Source organism: Zygotorulaspora mrakii, chromosome 4 (genome assembly GCF_013402915.1).
Source record: "Zygotorulaspora mrakii chromosome 4, complete sequence".
Lineage (NCBI taxonomy): Eukaryota > Fungi > Ascomycota > Saccharomycetes > Saccharomycetales > Saccharomycetaceae > Zygotorulaspora > Zygotorulaspora mrakii.
In genome coordinates, this window is record NC_050722.1 from 882,267 (window position 1) to 900,396 (window position 18,130).

Here is an 18,130-nt window from a genome sequence, read left to right on the forward strand (position 1 = left end):
AATTACAAAAGATTTAGTTTCATCTGCTAAAAGTCTTCACATTTGGCCGAAGCATCTAGAGCTCATATGTTATTCCTCAGACTTAACGCTCTCATCATTACTTGCCCCGCTCACACTGGATTGATGCAACCGTGACCTCGATTGTCTGAACAATTCTTCTTGTTGTCGTAGTAGTTCTTCTTCGGAAAGCCCTGACTTCTTGAACTTCGCATCTCGCTTCTCCTTCACTCTTTGAGACCCCTTATACTCCACCAACTGTTGCTCCAAATATGGGATAAAGTCGCTATATTCTAGTTCTTCTAAAGCTTTTATCACGTGCTCCGGTGCAATGGTCTTTTTAGCATCACTTTCGGCCATGTCGGATGCCATCGATGACAGTATCATGATAAACTCGATACCAGACTTGATAATTATCTCCCGAGCTTCCTTACTGAATGTTAAATCTGTCTCCAGTACCTCCGAAATGATTTTTTGTACCGTAGCTATAAAACTATGTTAGTACCATAAACAAGCTGACACTAAAAGTGGAGAAAATGCACACTTATCTCACATACCTTTAGGGAGTGATATGTCATCTAACTCGTTTCCCATCATTGCGAAGAGTCTTATCTGCGCTGTTCTCTACATAATTTGGCACAATGCCCATCTTTTTTATGCCAAATTTAAAGACGTTCCAGCCTATTTATACTTTTAGCGACAGAAAATAGCTACCTTGAAAAACTAAAAAAGAGGAAAAAAAGTGTTTTTACTTAAAAAAAAAGCTCAAAGAAGTCCTCCATCCTAGTACATTGTGTCTTCCGACATAAATTGGTATACACTAATGCAAAATTAAGCTCAGCGTGGCTCTTGACGACTTTCTTTTTACAGACTTTATAGTACTTGCAATTAGAATTACCTTAGACTCACTTTCGACGAGGGTGAAAATTTTTGGTTAGCTGTTAAAAATCGAGATGAGATGAGATGAGATGAGCTTTAAAGTGAAACCTTTGGTCGAAATTTTGAGGATAGAGTCAACAATTTACGGTTCGATATGTCAACAATTGAGTCACCTGTGGTCCTGTCGAAGTTTGATAACGATGGCCGGTCTCTATGTAGTGTCTCAGTGGCGTTGAACAAACAGAGAGTAGGCGTGGAAGCTGTGCATGGCGGTGAGACACTCAATACAAACTTTTTATACCTGGAAGACTCTTCGCTTAGAGTTGGATCGATGCGATGGAGTCAAATTTCTTCCACTGATACCCTGTGCGTCTTCCTTGGTCTTAACAATGGTGAAATATGGATATATTCCCCTGCGGCAAATGAGGTAGTTTATAAAATGAGCACCGGTAATTCTTACGAGATCAAGGACATGAAAATCAGTTCTGGAGGTACGATTTTATGGTGCATTGATTCGGACGATTTTTTTTACAAATTTGACCTTACGAATTTCACACTGAAGGATCACTTCAAAATTGAAACGTGCTCCCAGTTGTCAAAGCTGTGTCTATTACCTAAGGATAGCTCAAAAATTTTAGTCGCATCCTTTACGATTTTCTTGGTGGATGTGGAGTCTAGAAAGGTATCTCAAACTTATCCCGGTCATGTTTCACCTGTGACACATCTTTCCACGTTAAACGACGATTATTTTTTAAGTGGTGCAATCAATGATAGGTTCTTGAACATCTACGACATTAAGAGTTCTATGACAAAGAGTGTGTTAGTGCTGCAGTCAAATTTAAAAGAAGTTTCCATATACAACGACGAGTCAGTCGCTGCCACCACGGAAGATGGTGATGTTGAAGTCTTTTCAGATCCTTTGGTGAGTGCCAATACTGCAAATAACAAAAGAAGAGGTAATAATAAATCCAAGCAATCCAATAAAAAACTTCATGTTCAGGAGACTCCCACCAAAGTTCTACCAGTGATAAACGTTTCTATAAAAAAGGATATTTTAACAATTTGTTGGTTACAAAATGCAATAATACCACATTTTGAACAGCTAAAATGGCAAGACTTACCTTTGAACTACACCTTGGAAGTATCTAGTGATAAATCGGGCATCGCTGGTAAACATTCTCGCTCCTTGTATGGAACAGAGTTGTCAGCAAGTAAAAACTACGTGGAAGGAAATGCAAAGATTACATCGGGTGACAACTTTAAGCATGTTAATGATGCTATCAAGCAATGGGAGCTCGAAGTTACAGAGCAAGAAAGAAGTAATGATCAAGACAGTGATAGTAACTTGAATGAATCCCTGGCAGATAAACTGGAAGCAGCAAGCATATCGCATGTCCAGATAGGCAAAAAGAAAAATTCAACAGCAACAACTGTTGGTACAGTAACAGTTGTGCTGTCACAGGCATTGCAGGCTAATGATCACTCTTTGCTGGAAACAGTTCTCAATAACCGTGATGAAAGAGTCATAAAAGATACTATATTCAGATTGAAACCGCCGCTAGCTGTCATCTTACTTGAAAGGTTGGCCGAACGGATAGCAAGACAAACTCATCGTCAAGGTGTATTGAATGTTTGGGTTAAATGGTGTCTAATCATTCATGGTGGCTATCTCGTCACCATTCCTAATCTAATGTCATCACTTTCATCGCTACATTCGACATTGAAAAGACGATCAGATCTCTTGCCAAGGCTTTTATCCCTCGAATCTCGTTTGGAATACGCTCTGGATAGGTTGAGCAGTGATTCATTGCATGAAGATGAAGATAACTTGGAAGAACTACTGGAGGAAGAATTTGAAGAAGATGTTGAGTACAACGAAGAATTGGATGATGCAGGCCTGATAGAAGACGGTGAAGAAGACGAGCAGTTTGAAGACGACGAGGATGAAGAGAGTGACAATGATGACAGCGAAGAAAGAAAAGTCAATGGAACACGTAGCGACGGGCTGTCCAAAAATGAAGTAGATGTTGAAAGTATCAACAGCGATGAAGCTGGTTATAGCGATGTAGAGATGCAATAAAAAGGCCATAGATAGGCCGTTTGGCGTATAAAATATATATTAATATATAAAGTAGATCAAAAACAACATTAAGAAGCTAACCTTGATACTTTACTGGATCCCAGCCTGCAATCACTCCATAATCATCTGGATGGGTCAATAAAGCCATATCGTCATCGGTTATCTCGAAATCATAAACATCAAAATTACTGATTAGCCTGTCTTGATGAACGGTCTTGGGAATCACTATAAATTGCAACTGTAGAGACCACCTCAACAAAATTTGACCTGGATCCTTTTTATACTTTTCTGCTAATCGCTTAACAGTGGCATCACCTAATTTTCTGCCTCGTGTTAATGGGGAATAAGCCTCAACTTGAATATCATTATGGTGGCAGAAGTCCACCAGATCCTTTCTAAGCAACCAGGGATTAATTTCAACCTGATTAATTACTGGTCTTGTCTTTAATCCTTCCCATTCTAAGAGCTCTTTCAAGTGTCTGACGCCATAGTTAGAAACACCAATCGACTTGACTCTCCCACTTTCAACAAATTCTTGCAGTGCCTTCCATGTACTTAGTCTTTTCTCTGTATTTGACTGCGGTGAATGGACCAAAACCAAATCGATATAATCCAGACCTGCTGCGGTTTTCAAGGACTTTTCTAATGATTTCTTCGTCTTCTCGTATCCGTGACTGACATCCGCAATTTTTGTGGTGTAGAAGACATCTTGTCTCTTGGAATTAGGTACGTCATCTAACCATTTTTCAATCCCATTTGATACGCCGGCTTCATTTCTGTACAGCTGTGCGGAATCAAAATGTCTGTATCCCACCTTCAATGCTTGATACACAACTCGTTCTGCAGTCTTGTTATCCACCTGGTAAACACCTAGCCCTATGCTCGGAATGCTTACGTGATTGCTCAAGCGTTTAAACTTACTGACTTCGGCCATCTTAATACCCTTACTTGCCAAGCTCATTGCTAAACATGTTTGTCAAGGAGAGCAGCTTTCCGTGTAGACCACCATCTGATTTTATACCACTCATATCAAGTTACCGGTGGCGCTTATAATTCTACTTGAGGCAGAATTTTTTGGCAGCATTAAGCGTATTCTTCTAATTGCATCCTTCCAGAGCGTAACACCAAGAGCGAGTCTGTCAATGAGCGGAAATGAGCTTGTAAAAGCCTGCGAAGAGAAAAAGCTACTCCGTTACTAATTTCACAAGGTCCAGCCAACGTATTTCAGCAATGACTAGACAATAAGCGAGCGATCAAATACTTTGCTCTAACTGAACGCATCGCTTTGGGACGGAACGAATCGTCAGCGCAAAGAACGCATCATCCTTTCCAAGGGAGATATCAAGCATTGTGTGGCCCACTTCTCCCGCAAGATTACACTTCACGCAAAGGTGGTGCATCTATGAGGAAACCGAAAAGATCTCTGCCCTGTGTCACACAATAGGGTGACTATTATTCATATCAATGAAAAGAAGAGCGTATAATCTCCAATACGCAGCACAGACACTGTGCGTCACCACTATCTATACAATTTACTGCTGGAGAAACTGTTCCGGTGTAATGGAACTTAGCAGTTTTCTTGCCATGATTGGCTATCCTGAGCGTACATTTCGATTCGCAGTCTCATTATATATCCAGTGCTGGATAGTAGGGATAAGGTGTTGCCCTCTAGTGTGACGTCTAATTCGTTCGTCCCACGGTTTTCCTCATCTGTGCTGCTGGAGATTTGGGCTACTATACAATGTCAAACTCATGATACCAATCACATTTTACAGATAGCCCTGTAGCTTTATCGACATCAAGTTCTAATCATCTATTCTTTGAACCGATTTGCTTGTTTCTTCACTTCTCAACTATACAACGGCTTTTCCACCCGGCTTTCAAGAGTCGCTCTGTGTTGGTTGGCTTTTCAGCGTAACTTCTTATCGCGTCAAATTTTTGCAATAATTATGAAAATGCACATTTATATTATAATGAAGTGCTGAAAGTTTATTCCAGGTACCGCTTGCTGAAGTCATCGAAAAACGATACTCAAAGTTAGTATTCTGGTAGCCGTTTCAGATTGGTGCCCAAAAATCAGTGATTTTACAATAGTACTGGAAGATGTCCGACGATAAAGAATACATTTCCTATAACAACGTCCACCAGTTATGTCAAATTTCAGCCGAAAGGATTAAAAATTTCAAGCCAGACCTTATCATTGCTATCGGCGGTGGTGGTTTCATCCCTGCCAGAATTTTGCGTACCTTTCTAAAGGAGCCAAACTCCCGTACAATCAGAATTTTTGCCATTATTCTTTCTCTGTATGAGCAAACTGGCTCCAGTGGCGAGGAAAGTATCGGTACCAAGGTCCAGAGAACCCAGTGGATTGACTATGAGCAATGTAAGCTGGATTTGGTCGGCAAGAACGTTCTAATCGTCGATGAAGTCGATGACACACGTACCACCTTGCATTACGCCCTCAGTGAATTAGAGAAGGATGCAGAAGAACAGGCGAAGGCCAAGGGTATTGATCTAGAGAAAAATCCCGAGTCAAAGACAACTTTTGCCATCTTTGTCTTGCATGATAAATTAAAGCCAAAGAAGGCTGACCTTCCACCAGAGATCATCAATGATAACAATCGTTATTTCGCTGCTAAGCAAGTGCCAGACAAATGGTTTGCATATCCATGGGAATCCAAAGATATTGTATACCACACAAAAAGAGCTATGGAACAAGGTAATGACGTATTTTTACCATAGTTTAGTTATATAGTTATAACAAAGCCAATTTTAGCGAGTTATTTAGTCGTTCACCCATCTGAATTATTTGTGTTACTTTTTACTATCTTGATTATGTGCACATCGACGATTGTACGTTGAGTAGGTATACTTTTATCACGTACAGTCGCCTTTGCTGATTAAGAGCGCCTCGGGGGTGTTCTTTATTAAGCACAAGATTGAAACACAAATCTATCAACAAGAAGTAAAATGACTATAGGCAAGATCCCAATATGGTTAGATTGTGACCCCGGGCATGACGATGCAATCGCATTGCTTCTCGCTTGTTTCAATCCCGCTTTTGACTTGTTAGGTGTAAGCGCATGTCATGGTAACGCACCCCAGTCAAACACATCATACAATACAAGATCTTTGATCACTGCATTTGGCGAACAGAAAAGGGTTCCAGTATATGCTGGTGCTATTAAGCCTTGGGTTCGTGAACCCAAATATGCCCCCGATATTCACGGAGCAAGCGGTCTGGACGGTACTACACTTTTGCCGGTACCTGAGTGTGAACTTCATACGGGATCATACTTAGATGCGATGGAAGAAGCCATCATGGAGCACCAAGGGGAGATCTCCCTCGTTTCTACGGGGTCTTTGACTTCAGTGGCTACCGTTTTCAAAGAAAGGCCACATCTGATAAAGATGATAAAGTATATAAGTATTATGGGTGGCGGCATTGGCATTGGAAATACAAATATGAACATGTCTGCTGAGTTTAACATTTGTATTGATCCTCAGGCGGCAAGTTTCATTTTTGGTCACAAGGTTCTTAAAGATAAATGCATTTTGTTACCGCTGAATATCACCCATAAGGCTATTGCGACCGCAGATATCCTTCATAAAATCCAAGGAAATGATGGCAATAAGTTGCGTCAATTGTTCTTTGAATTGTTTCAATTTTTTGCGCATTCGTATAAGGACGCTCAAGGCTTTGATCTTGGCCCTCCTGTTCATGATCCGCTAGCTTTAATTCCATTGCTAGAATTCTATAAATGGGAGCCTTCCTCCAGAGTTCAATTTTCCTACAAGCGCTTTGATCTACAAGTCGTTGAAGACCTTGACAGTGCAGATGTTGGCAAACTTTGTGTCCTGAAGGAATACTCCCCAGAAGACTCCCAAGGGTCAATCGTCGGCTTCGATTTGAACTTTGACTTTTTCTGGGATCAAGTTTATGAGGCGTTGTACTTGGCAGAGAAGTCATCTACGATCGAGGTCTAAAAGGTAGTTGCGATTTGAGCTGATCGCTGTATGTATCAGCCATTTTAAAAAGGGAATTTTATAAATTATGTAGTCTCTTTTTTCGATAAACCGAATTCGAGTCTTTTCAACTTCAGTTCCAGCTTGAAAGGACTTAGAGGACCGGCAGGCGTCATTTTTTCTTTCCAGTGTGGTGACAGTGACCATTCAAAGTTTCTAAGCATTTCAGCAATTGTTATTCTCATTTCCGCCATTCCTAGTTTTTCTCCCAAACATGCACGACGCCCACCATGGAACGCTGACATAGCATGTGTGCTTTTGGCACTTTTCCATTTTTTACTTATAGAGGCCATGTCATCACCCCATCTCTCAGGATGAAACTTGTCAGCTTCAGTGCCCCAAGATTTAGCTTCATGAGCTGCTCCGAAATTATTATATCCAACGTAAGTGTTCTGCGGAATTATGATATCTGACCCAAGGCGACAAGAACGAGATGTACGGCGATTAATGATAGTGTTCAAGGGCGGTAACATTCTTGTAGCTTCGTATAAGAAAGAGTTAAGCAATGGAAGCTCTCCCAACGTTTTTGGCTCCGAAACATTCTCAATTTCATTTCTAATTTTATGTTGCCATGTATCCTTGTACTTACCTAAAAAGTAGAGTGAAGTAGTCAATAGTAGCTGAGGGTTCTCATGACCGGCAACGAGCAAGATTACTAAATTATCTGTTAACTGTTTGTAATTTATTGTTTGATTATTGAATGCTCTTACCAAATCACTTGAAACAAACGTAGTCTGCTCAAACTTAAAATTTTTTATCAATTGCTGTTGAATGTGAGATACAAGTTCTTGACGAAAATATTCAACTTCTTTGAATGCTTTCTTTCTTGCTGGAATTGGAAATGAATCGAAGAATGGGAATGTTAGGAAAAAAGGATGAAATATTTGCTTCTTGATATTAACAAGATGCTCCAGTAAAGGGTTATACTCTTCACGAAGACCTCCGAAGTCAAATCCGAGAGTGACTTGAGATATGTTGTCAAGACACAGACGTTGAATATCAGCAGATATAGGAATCAGCGCTTCATCTTTGTCTCCGATTTTTTTTTGGAGGATGTCACAAAAGAGCTTTGCGTTATGGTAAAATGGTGTCTCATCGAACTGTTGTAATCCATTGGCCATAATAGATCTATACGTTTTCCAGACTTCCCCATGAGCACTAATTATATTATCTCCTGTGTATGCAGCTATCACACTATAAGGAATTTTTTTCTGATTGCCACTCTTAGCAAAGGTTTCTTCATCTTTAAAAATCTGTGCGAGATACTCAGGTTTGCTTACAACTATATTCCAACGGGATCCAAAAAATATTTTGGCGGCACCGTATTTCTTCAAAGGCTCTTTCAAATATAAATTGAATAGATCCACCTGGTCGATGTCAAAGATTGAGGGTAAAAATATGACATAGAAAGGTATAGTCGGAATCGTTCTCGGAAAGTTCAAAGGTGGCACGACTATTCTAAATGCTAAGTAAAAGAATAAAATAAGTAACACCACCAGAATAATTTGCATCATTTTGGATTCAAATAAAAACGGGGACACCATTTTGCTTTGCTTCCTTCATTTGCCACAATAATGTGTCGCAAGTTTCAATGATAGAGCGCCATTAAATACCAATGTCAGTCGCGCGTCTGCTTTGCGAAAAGTGATTCATACTATAGAAGCTTTGCGAAGTACTTTAGAGAAACAAAGGCATTTTTTAGGTTCAATGGCTACGCTGTGTACCATATGAAGGCTGGCTATTGAGCTAAAATATGCTCTGGACTAAAATTAGATGGCACTATGTCACACAGAAAGACAATGTTCAATAACCATTCGTGAAACATTGTAAAAAAAGCTACCTAATTTTAGCAAGTATGTCCAGCAATAGAAAAAGAGAGAAACTTGCTTTTATATCATCCCTCTGATTCTATTGACTTCCAGTTGCAGTTATTTTTTTTTTATGTTTTTACTTAGCAAGACATATTCCGTGTGTGACAAAGGGAATATCATAAAAGTTTCAACAATAAACAATTATAGCTTTTTTGTTTGCACTACATATACACACAACTTGAAATAAACATTATTTCTAGCTTTCTTGAGGAAAAAGGTCTGTAAAGTCTAGATGCATGTTTCCTTTCCACACATATTCCTGGGAAATGGCAATCCGTCAAAATCAGCTCATGCTAATTTCTCTTGAAAGGTTGAACAAAGCACACTATCAATTTATATAAATTCAAATATTTTATAGTATCTCTGGATCCTCAAAAGTTAGAAATATTTTTTCTTATATGATGCTTTATTTGTGCTTTACTGTATTGTGATATCCTACGCTAAGTTGGGCTAGTAAGCTTTACAATTAATTAACAATGACAATAACAGAAAAATATACTCCTGCAGCACAATCATCAATTAAATGCAATGGAACGTATTTGGATTCGAAAGGAGATATTGCTATTCCTCATGACTTGAAAGATCTTTCCACTTACAGTAAATTTTTAGCTCTTTATACCAGAGACCGCCAATCTAGTGCATACAAATCAATAGAAGAAAAACAGGATTTCAATGTCAAATCACAGTGGACTTCCTTTATTCAGCTAATTAGTGAATTTGAACCGGTAAAGGCTTCTGTCAGTGACAGTATAACCGAGTACCATATTCCATCAGACATCGCAGACAAGTACACCGGTGGCCTTTCGATACCTATTAAAATATCCGAGTATTGCAAAGAGAGCGAACATCAGGTCAGAGGTTGTGTCACCACAATTGAAAACGAAAATGAATTCAACGACTGGTTCATTTTCCACATTTTAGACCAGGCTCGACTGGGTTTGAGTGAAAAAAAAGTGTGTGAGACAGGGAAACCATATCATGAAATATTTAGCGACTATTTTGAAAAAAAATTGAAAAACACCATCAAAGATGACAAATGGGATGCTCAAGGTCGTGAATATTTTACGAAAAGGGTTAAATACTTTACCGATAGATATACAACGATTGAATGTGTCCTACCGGCATTCCCATGCAAGTCGTCGAATATCGATAAAGTGGTTGACGAGAGCCCCGACAAGGGCGAGGAGCTTGCCTTGAAAAGATTGATAAAAGCCACCATTGAGGTGGGCAAAATATACCCTCCAGGAATGAAAATATGGATTATTAGTGATGGCCATGTCTTCTCTGATTGTATAGGTGTCGATGACGATGTAGTTAACAGCTATACTGTCAAGTTACATCAGCTTTATGAAAAGATTGCAGTACCAGGGGTCGACGCTATCGGATTTTGCGGTTTGAATGATCTCTTTTTCAATGGTGCTGCAGCTTCGTCATTTAATCCTCAAATGATTGAGGATATCGTGGTTGACCATTTCACCGGCTCGAAGATATGTGCTCTGTCAGATGTTTCCAGGGCGATCTTGATGAAAGGTTGTGATACCGACGATGGGAGACTAAGAAAACAAATTTCAATTGATGGACACCCACGTTTAAATCTTTACAGAGGATTCTCACGTTTCATGTCGGAAGACTTGGCTCTTTTACCAAATTTTCAGGCAGCTTCAAAAAAGAGCTTCAAAAAAATAGTCTCGAAGATAGCTTTCAATATGATCAAAAGGAACGATGCTTACTCTAACTTGGTAGAGCTGGTATTTCCACACCACATGAGACTATCAATTCATGCCCATACGAACAGTGGACCGAAATTTGGAGTTAAAGTCATTTCTATGGAGCAATGTATGATTGTGAAATCTTTGAACAGCGGACAGGAGCCAAAATTTGAAGACTTATTGCATATACCCACACCATGGCACAATTGTGTTGCACTGCTAGACAATAACCAATATGTTCTGACAAAATCAAAAATTGTCAAAGAGGCTATACTCAACGGCACCTACGAGGGCGAATGGCAAAACACATGTTTGGATACAGGCGAAGGAGGATTTTATGTTATCAAAAAGAGGAAGGAGATGAACGACTTTTAACTTGGCGTACACGTTACCCTTTTTCTAATGAAGTGGATCTCTTCTACCCAACTATTTTTCATTGCTATTAATACTCTTATTTTATTTTACTTTTCCCATTGAAAGTACGTTTTGATTTCAACTAGCTTTAGTATGATCACATCTTTCAGATTGACATAGTTTTTAGTTACTTTTCATATTACTTCACATCTTTTTAATTGCTTTTCATGTTGATGTTATCTCTTAGTTTGAATGTTCAAATAAATGTAATAACAAAGGAAATTAAATGACAGGTTTTCTCACCTAAAAAGATGCAGACTTGACAATAATGCAACGATGGCCAATCAGCATGTTTACCTAGCAACACCAAACGGTTCAATTTACGAATTAAAAAAAGGCAATCTTAAACGTTCTCGATAAGCAACATAAAACTAGCAAGAGGGAATGCTGGCATTATTTTGAGGATGCAACTATTAAAGTTTAATTTTTGTAACTATCAGGAAAGTATAATAAAATGCTTGAATGATACAGGTTGTGGAGAGTTCTACACTAAGATGGCCTTATAAATGTAATGGAGTCTACGATTAGGAACCCAGAAGAAACAGGACAGTCTTCAGTATTACGATAAAGTAGTTTAAAATTGAATAGTGCCAATATTCAGTGATGCGATATACTGCGAACATCTGATGCGATAATATTTGTAGTTTTAGCTCAGTAGGGTAGGTCCTCTCCTTCCGTAGATAATATAATACAATTCACGTTTGATTCACCATGTTGAGAATGAGTAAATTTCTGCTGAACAAAATGAACCATGGTGACTCAAATGGCACCCAAATAATCTTCCTTGATACTACCAATTGCATGAATAGAGCTAACTTGACTTATGCAACCTTCAATTTTCACCCGAATTCGACTTTTTATTGTGATAACATCTTCTGAACTTTGGTATGATGGTGGGTTTGAACCTGCATTGAATACTAGATCCTGGGGCATCAAGTGCTTGGTAACGAAAACTTTCATAGGACCAACCTGAACTTCAAAACCATGTTGAGAGCAGGAAACCACAGTCCCATCAACGACTTCACCTTTGAAAGGTTTGAATACAACAGCACGATACTTAACAGTAAATTCAGCAGATCCGTCAGTGGGTAAAATACGGCCACGTTCAATTTCAATACTCTCGTAATCTAGTACGCAGAGAATGTAACCAAATTTACCTGTACAAGACCCTTCTACCTCCTGCAAAAGCTTAGTCTTCAGGTAGTCCTTCATACGAGGTCCAAAAAAAGAAGGATGAAGTGTAATGTTAAGCGAAAGATCCTTAATGAAAAACATGGTTGATTCACTTCGTACCCCAAACTGACAGATTTATGGGTATCAATGGCTAATCTAATAGTCACAATCTGCTTAATAGCTTGCAAAAGTCCATGTAAAACTTCACCATCTTTTTTCATTCATTCTTTATTTTGAAAAATTGTCCGTCAAGAGCGACGATAAATTTTTGTAAAGTACTCGAACAATGTCATACATTGCCTTTAAGTAAAAATAAATTTTGAGAGAACTGAGCAGTAAAGAGTCATCCAGTGCCAACACTATGTCTCAGAAACTAGGTCATACTGGTATTGCATTTGCACGCTTGTGGCACCACGTTGATCTTGCTCGCGATAAGAGGACATTGGGTAGGTTAGCCTCAGCGATCGCAATCACTTTAATTGGAAAACACAAGCCTGTGTATCATCAGAGTCAGGACTGCGGTGACTATGTTGTAGTATCAAATTGTCAGGCTTTACGTGTTACCGGTAAAAAATTTGAACAAAAGACATACTGGTCCCATTCTTCGAAGCCAGGGCAATTGAAATTGAGAACAATGGAGAAAGTGGTGGCTGATAAGGGTTACGGAGAAATCTTAAAAAAAGCTGTTAGTGGTATGTTACCCAAAAATAGATTACGTAAGTCTAGACTGGAAAGACTGAAGGTGTTTGATGGCGGAGAGCATCCTTATAAACAGAATATCACAGCATTCGCGTATGAGCAGCCCCAGGTAGAGGCAATAATGGCAAAAAAACAATAAGATAATCATGCAAACGAAGAATCCTGCAAAGAAACACATAATATATTCAGGGGTTCACTCATTCTTGTACATACGATAAATAAAGGAAAATTACTAGGCTGAAAAATACAACAACCAGAAATATATTACATGCATTTTATTTTGATTTATTTCGTATAGTAGTGCAGAGACTTTTTTATCATAGGTATAAAGGTATAAAGCGGGAAGCGGGCCCTATTAACATATCAAATGTTCAAAAGTTCAAAAGTCTCTTGACCTGTCGGTGTACAAACGAGGGGTAATGTTCATTGCCATCAGTTCCTGGAACAACAGCTTGGCCGCATAAGGAATATGAATTTGATAAATATCTATCTTATTATCACAGCCTTTACATTCAAATTGATTGTGATTTAATTTGGCAATAACACTCATCAAACCACAGATACCACAAATATGGACTCTGAAGGCGTCGGATGCCTCCATTAATCTTTCCTTCAAAAAAGCAGCTGCACCATGGGCAATCATACAATCACGTTCCATTTCACCGAATCTCAAACCACCATCCCTAGATCTACCTTCAACAGGTTGCCTAGTCAAAACTTGCATTGGACCACGGGCTCTTGCGTGGATTTTGTCGTCCACCATATGTCTTAGACGTTGATAGTAAGTAGGTCCAAAAAAGATTTGTGCCATCAACTTTTTACCAGTATGACCATTATACATAACTTCAAAACCACGTGACTGATATCCATGCTCACGCAGAAGTTTAGATATACCTTCAACTGTAATATCTGTAAATGGAGATGCATCACCCTCATTACCAGATAATGCAGCAACTTTACTCAGTAGGCATTCGATTAAATGCGCAACTGTCATACGAGATGGAATAGCGTGCGGATTGATAATCAGGTCGGGAACAATACCTTCTGATGTGAATGGCATGTCCTCTCTACCATAAGTTATACCAATAGTACCTTTTTGACCATGACGAGAAGCAAACTTATCACCAATCTGTGGAACTTTTGTTGTCCTCACACGAACTTTGACAAATTTCAAACCATCTTGATTTGTTGTTATGAGAACTTGATCAACAATACCATTTTCTGTACTACGCAATGGTGTTGACGCATCACGCTTTGAATGATAAGCTGTTCTTTGACCCAACTCTTCTTCATCCGGTGAAATAGGTGTAGTCTTACCAATGATAATATCTTCACCTGACACTCTGACACCAGGAGCTATTAAACCGTCGTCATCCAATTTATCATATGTACCATGCTTCATCCTTAAAGTATTTGTACGCTGAGGCTTTTCGAAAGTCTCTGTAATGGACATACCATATTTTTTTTCTTGATCCATATAAGATCTGAAAAATAAAGATCTGAACAAACCACGATCAATCGAAGATTGATTCATAATCATAGAATCTTCTTGGTTATAACCTGAGTAACAAGCAATTGCAACAATAGCGTTCTGACCAGCGGGTAGTTCTCTGAACTTTAAGTATTCCATCGCACGTGTTGTTCCGAGAGGTTTTTGAGGATAGTATAGAATGTTAGCCATTGTATCCATACGGACGTTATAGTTAGTTAAGAAAACACCCATGGCCTGCTTACCCATGGCAGATTGATAGGTATTACGTGGAGATTGATTATGATCTGGAAACGGAATAATGGATGCTGCAACACCCAAGATCATAGATGGATGAATTTCACAATGAGTGAATGTTGTAGCATGTTGGGTTGCTCTAATACGTTTAGCCAAATCGTCTTCTTCATCAAATTCTGGAGTCTTTTGAATCGGTTCCAAATCCTCAGGTTGCATAGATATTAAAATGGTTTCTTCTTCCTCAGCGTCTATATATTCCACTAAACCTTCATTTAATAGAGAAGACCACGTGTAGTCTTCTGAATCTTCAAAACCACCTTCGATATCTTGATATTCTGTCGCCATAAGTTTTGAAATATGACCTTTTCTGACCTTCAATTCTTTGTGACCTAAGGTTTCATCATCTTCAACAATAAATAATGGTCTGTAAACTCTACCAGCATCAGTAAAAATCTTCAACTCTTTTTCACGTATATCTCTAACCATAGAAACCTCTGGATTGATATCACCTTTTCTTCTCAAGGTTCTTAAAGTTTCCATCAGTCTTGCTGGGTTTCTGTGAACACCATGCCACACACCATTCACAAATACACGAGTGGCGTCTGGTGATTGATGTGGTACGTAATCTTCCAATGGTTCCATACCCCATTCACTCAAGAAAGTAATAATTGGCATTGGATCAGTACCAACAGAAATACATGACATTAGTGACAAATTCTTGACCAAGCCACAAGCTTGACCTTCGGGCGTTTCTGCGGGACACACCAAACCCCAATGGGTGTTATGTAACTGACGCGGTTTTGCTAATTTTCCATCACGACCAATAGGAGTATTAGTTCTTCTTAAATGGGATAAGGTTGATGAATAAGTGTAACGGTTTAAAACCTGTGAAACACCTGCTCTTGAAGACATTGCCTTTTTCTGCTCACCCCAATTACCTGTAGCCAAAGCATATTTCAAACCTGAAGTAATTGTCTTTGCATTTATTGCCAATTTCATATTGAAATCTTTAGCTTCTTCGACAGTTCTTTGCATATAACGGAAGATATCTTTTGTCAATTTTCTGAATAATGTCTTGAAAAGTTGGGCTAACAATGGGCCAGCCAGATCCAATCTTTTCTTACCAAAATGATCACGATCATCTTGATCTTTACGATCCAATGCACATAATAGTAATCTGTTGATCATGTAGCCCAGGAAAAATGCTTTTCTACTTTCAAAACCTTCCAATTGTGTAATATGCGGTAAAAATTCCTTTTGTAAAATATCTCTAGCATATTGAATTCTTTTCTCTTTCTTGATACCAAGTGCGGTACCACGACGGCCAATAAAATCTAAAGCAGTCTCACGATCTTGAATGACAAACCCGTCTTCAACACAAGGCTTTAGCATTTCTAACATTTGCCAATCGTTGACGTCATAACAAATATGTTCAAGGATTTCACCATCTGGAATAATACCTAAAGCTCTGAAGATAATAACAATAGGAATATCTTGCTTGATGTATGGTAAAGTTGCTTTTATGGTACGTGCAGAATTACCTTCACGACCATATAATTTAACTTGCAACGTACTAATGAATCTTGAACCTTTTTCTAATGCCGATCTTATTTCTGCTACATGGGAAATTGGAGATGGTGCAGCCTTCTTGAACACTTGAACGATATTACCTGCAGAACGTTCCTGAGCAATCAGAACTTTTTCGGAACCATTGATAATGAAATATCCACCCATATCAAATGGACATTCTTTCAATTTGTATAGATCTGATTCTGTGGCTTCACTCAAATAACAATTTTTCGATCTTAACATGATAGGCATACGGCCGATGAAAACTTTGCCACTTTCGTTGTCATCTTCCGACTCTTCGGCGATCAGTTCATATTTCAATTCCCTTCCCGGCACATCAACCGCTTCATAGGTTCTCTTTTTAACGTCAACGAACAAACCTGACGAATAGGTCAAATTTCTTAATCTCGCCTCTTGAGGATACAAAGCATGTGTCACACCGTCTGACTCATTAACCATTGGCTTGGTTACGTATATCTTTCCGAAACCAATCTCATATTTCCTACTGACATTATCAGCCTCGGTTGTGTGTTGGGCCAACTGCTCCAGTATTAGTGTTGAATCCTCTGAAATGATATCTTGGAGAGTATAGTCTACAAACTGATTGAATGAGTCCAACTGTTGCGATACCAAACCCTTCTCACGGAAGAATGCTGATATTACAGCCCACGAATCCTCTGCGGTTATAGGCGAATTCTCATCTTCGTAACCATATGAATCTTCATTATAGTATTCATCATCTACAGAAGCTGACATGATCCCTTTGAATTGCTCTATCCTCTATAGATCTCTGTCCTGTAAAGACTGACTTGTCAACAAAAACACTCAGCGTAAGAACTTCGTAAGAACTTCAGGAATCCTATATTGCCCTTGAAACAAAAGTTCCTACCAACACTTTACCACTCCTTGCGACCAAAGTGTTTCAGTTGATCACTTGACTTAAGTTCAATCTTCGTTTCTCACCAATCTCCAGTTAACCATTTCAGTGGGGATGATCGTGGTTACATTTCCTGTGTTCGCCACCAAACTGCAAAAAGGTGCCATAAAAAAATTTCATATCGTATCCCACGAAGCTTTTTCCCTCAACGAACAAAATCGAAATTTCAAAGTTATCATCTCATTTCATTATAAGACGAAAACGGCTCACTGAATAGCACAGTAATAACCTCGACTACTCAATTGCTGTTATTATTTGCGTAGTAAAGTGATTAAGCCGCAAAATTATTATAGGGTGTCCAGAATGCTCGCTATAAATACGTTAGCATCACTGATATCTTCAAAAGGGCTTCTAGGACTCAGATCTTTGGCTACTGTAGCAGGAACAAACGTGGCAGCATCCACAAAAACCAGGGTTAGTGATACCATCCTTTCCAGGAGTCGCGAAGATATCGCTAAGGGGACAGCACATTTTAGACTTGGTGGAAAGAAACTTTATTTCCCAAAAGCGCGTGTCATCCTATTGAGACCCAATGCAAAGCACACACCCTACCAGGCAAAATTCATTGTTCCAAAGTCTTTCAATAAGCTAGATTTAAGAGACTACTTGTTTCATCTTTATGGACTAAGAGCAATGAATATAACAACTCAACTGCTACATGGTAGGTACGCAAGAGTCAACTTGGGCACACCAAGATATAGAGAACCACAAATCAAGAAGATGACAATAGATATGGCAGAACCATTTATTTGGCCTGAAGAACCTAAAAAAGAAGAGAATAATGCATGGAACGATTATTTGGTGAAAAACTTGCAAAAATACAGAGAAGATAGATTACGTCTGGGGTCTGATGAATTCAAACCTGGTACAGCCTTTGACGGAGCCGTAGGACCTTTCAAGCAAGTCGCACAGCCATTCATTCCAAAATTCTTGGGTAAAAGAATTGAAAACAAAAAAACCAGGTATCAAGCCAAGCTTACACGCATGAGGCAGCTATCAAAACTAGACAAGTTTGTTAATCTTTGACAAGAGATGAGAGAGCCTCCTCTG

The 18,130-nt window shown here is 39.0% G+C and overlaps 10 protein-coding genes across 10 annotated transcripts, besides 2 other annotated features; 6 read left to right on the plus strand and 4 right to left on the minus strand.

Moving 5' to 3' along the window:
• Positions 1 to 482: 482 nt before the first annotated feature.
• Positions 483 to 490: a sequence feature (Short protein (HG535_0D04540, QLG72745.1) was converted to a misc_feature.).
• A 64-nt stretch (positions 491 to 554) lies between these two features.
• Positions 555 to 591: a sequence feature (Short protein (HG535_0D04540, QLG72745.1) was converted to a misc_feature.).
• A 439-nt stretch (positions 592 to 1,030) lies between these two features.
• UTP5 (Utp5p) lies at positions 1,031 to 2,956 on the plus strand (the record flags this gene model as incomplete). Its single annotated transcript, XM_037288578.1, has 1 exon — positions 1,031 to 2,956. The coding sequence occupies one exon, from the start codon at positions 1,031 to 1,033 to the stop codon at positions 2,954 to 2,956; it is 1,926 nt and encodes a 641-aa protein (XP_037144473.1).
• Positions 2,957 to 3,032: 76 nt separating this feature from the next.
• Positions 3,033 to 3,917, minus strand: HG535_0D04560 (aldo/keto reductase family protein; the record flags this gene model as incomplete). Its single annotated transcript, XM_037288579.1, has 1 exon — positions 3,033 to 3,917. One exon carries the CDS (start codon positions 3,915 to 3,917, stop codon positions 3,033 to 3,035), a length of 885 nt encoding a protein of 294 aa, XP_037144474.1.
• A 1,142-nt stretch (positions 3,918 to 5,059) lies between these two features.
• HPT1 (hypoxanthine phosphoribosyltransferase) lies at positions 5,060 to 5,698 on the plus strand (the record flags this gene model as incomplete). Its single annotated transcript, XM_037288580.1, has 1 exon — positions 5,060 to 5,698. One exon carries the CDS (start codon positions 5,060 to 5,062, stop codon positions 5,696 to 5,698), a length of 639 nt encoding a protein of 212 aa, XP_037144475.1.
• A 228-nt stretch (positions 5,699 to 5,926) lies between these two features.
• On the plus strand, positions 5,927 to 6,943 carry URH1 (trifunctional uridine nucleosidase/nicotinamide riboside hydrolase/nicotinic acid riboside hydrolase; the record flags this gene model as incomplete). Its single annotated transcript, XM_037288581.1, has 1 exon — positions 5,927 to 6,943. One exon carries the CDS (start codon positions 5,927 to 5,929, stop codon positions 6,941 to 6,943), a length of 1,017 nt encoding a protein of 338 aa, XP_037144476.1.
• A 65-nt stretch (positions 6,944 to 7,008) lies between these two features.
• Positions 7,009 to 8,526, minus strand: DIT2 (putative cytochrome P450; the record flags this gene model as incomplete). The annotated part of the gene is made up of 1 exon (XM_037288582.1): positions 7,009 to 8,526. One exon carries the CDS (start codon positions 8,524 to 8,526, stop codon positions 7,009 to 7,011), a length of 1,518 nt encoding a protein of 505 aa, XP_037144477.1.
• An 803-nt stretch (positions 8,527 to 9,329) lies between these two features.
• Positions 9,330 to 10,937, plus strand: DIT1 (Dit1p; the record flags this gene model as incomplete). Its single annotated transcript, XM_037288583.1, has 1 exon — positions 9,330 to 10,937. The coding sequence occupies one exon, from the start codon at positions 9,330 to 9,332 to the stop codon at positions 10,935 to 10,937; it is 1,608 nt and encodes a 535-aa protein (XP_037144478.1).
• Positions 10,938 to 11,735: 798 nt separating this feature from the next.
• Positions 11,736 to 12,251, minus strand: RPB7 (DNA-directed RNA polymerase II subunit RPB7; the record flags this gene model as incomplete). Its single annotated transcript, XM_037288584.1, has 1 exon — positions 11,736 to 12,251. One exon carries the CDS (start codon positions 12,249 to 12,251, stop codon positions 11,736 to 11,738), a length of 516 nt encoding a protein of 171 aa, XP_037144479.1.
• Positions 12,252 to 12,510: 259 nt separating this feature from the next.
• On the plus strand, positions 12,511 to 12,987 carry MRPL23 (mitochondrial 54S ribosomal protein uL13m; the record flags this gene model as incomplete). The annotated part of the gene is made up of 1 exon (XM_037288585.1): positions 12,511 to 12,987. The coding sequence occupies one exon, from the start codon at positions 12,511 to 12,513 to the stop codon at positions 12,985 to 12,987; it is 477 nt and encodes a 158-aa protein (XP_037144480.1).
• A 240-nt stretch (positions 12,988 to 13,227) lies between these two features.
• On the minus strand, positions 13,228 to 16,899 carry RPB2 (DNA-directed RNA polymerase II subunit RPB2; the record flags this gene model as incomplete). The annotated part of the gene is made up of 1 exon (XM_037288586.1): positions 13,228 to 16,899. The coding sequence occupies one exon, from the start codon at positions 16,897 to 16,899 to the stop codon at positions 13,228 to 13,230; it is 3,672 nt and encodes a 1,223-aa protein (XP_037144481.1).
• A 484-nt stretch (positions 16,900 to 17,383) lies between these two features.
• MRP20 (mitochondrial 54S ribosomal protein uL23m) lies at positions 17,384 to 18,106 on the plus strand (the record flags this gene model as incomplete). Its single annotated transcript, XM_037288587.1, has 1 exon — positions 17,384 to 18,106. The coding sequence occupies one exon, from the start codon at positions 17,384 to 17,386 to the stop codon at positions 18,104 to 18,106; it is 723 nt and encodes a 240-aa protein (XP_037144482.1).
• Between the last annotated feature and the right edge of the window lie 24 nt (positions 18,107 to 18,130).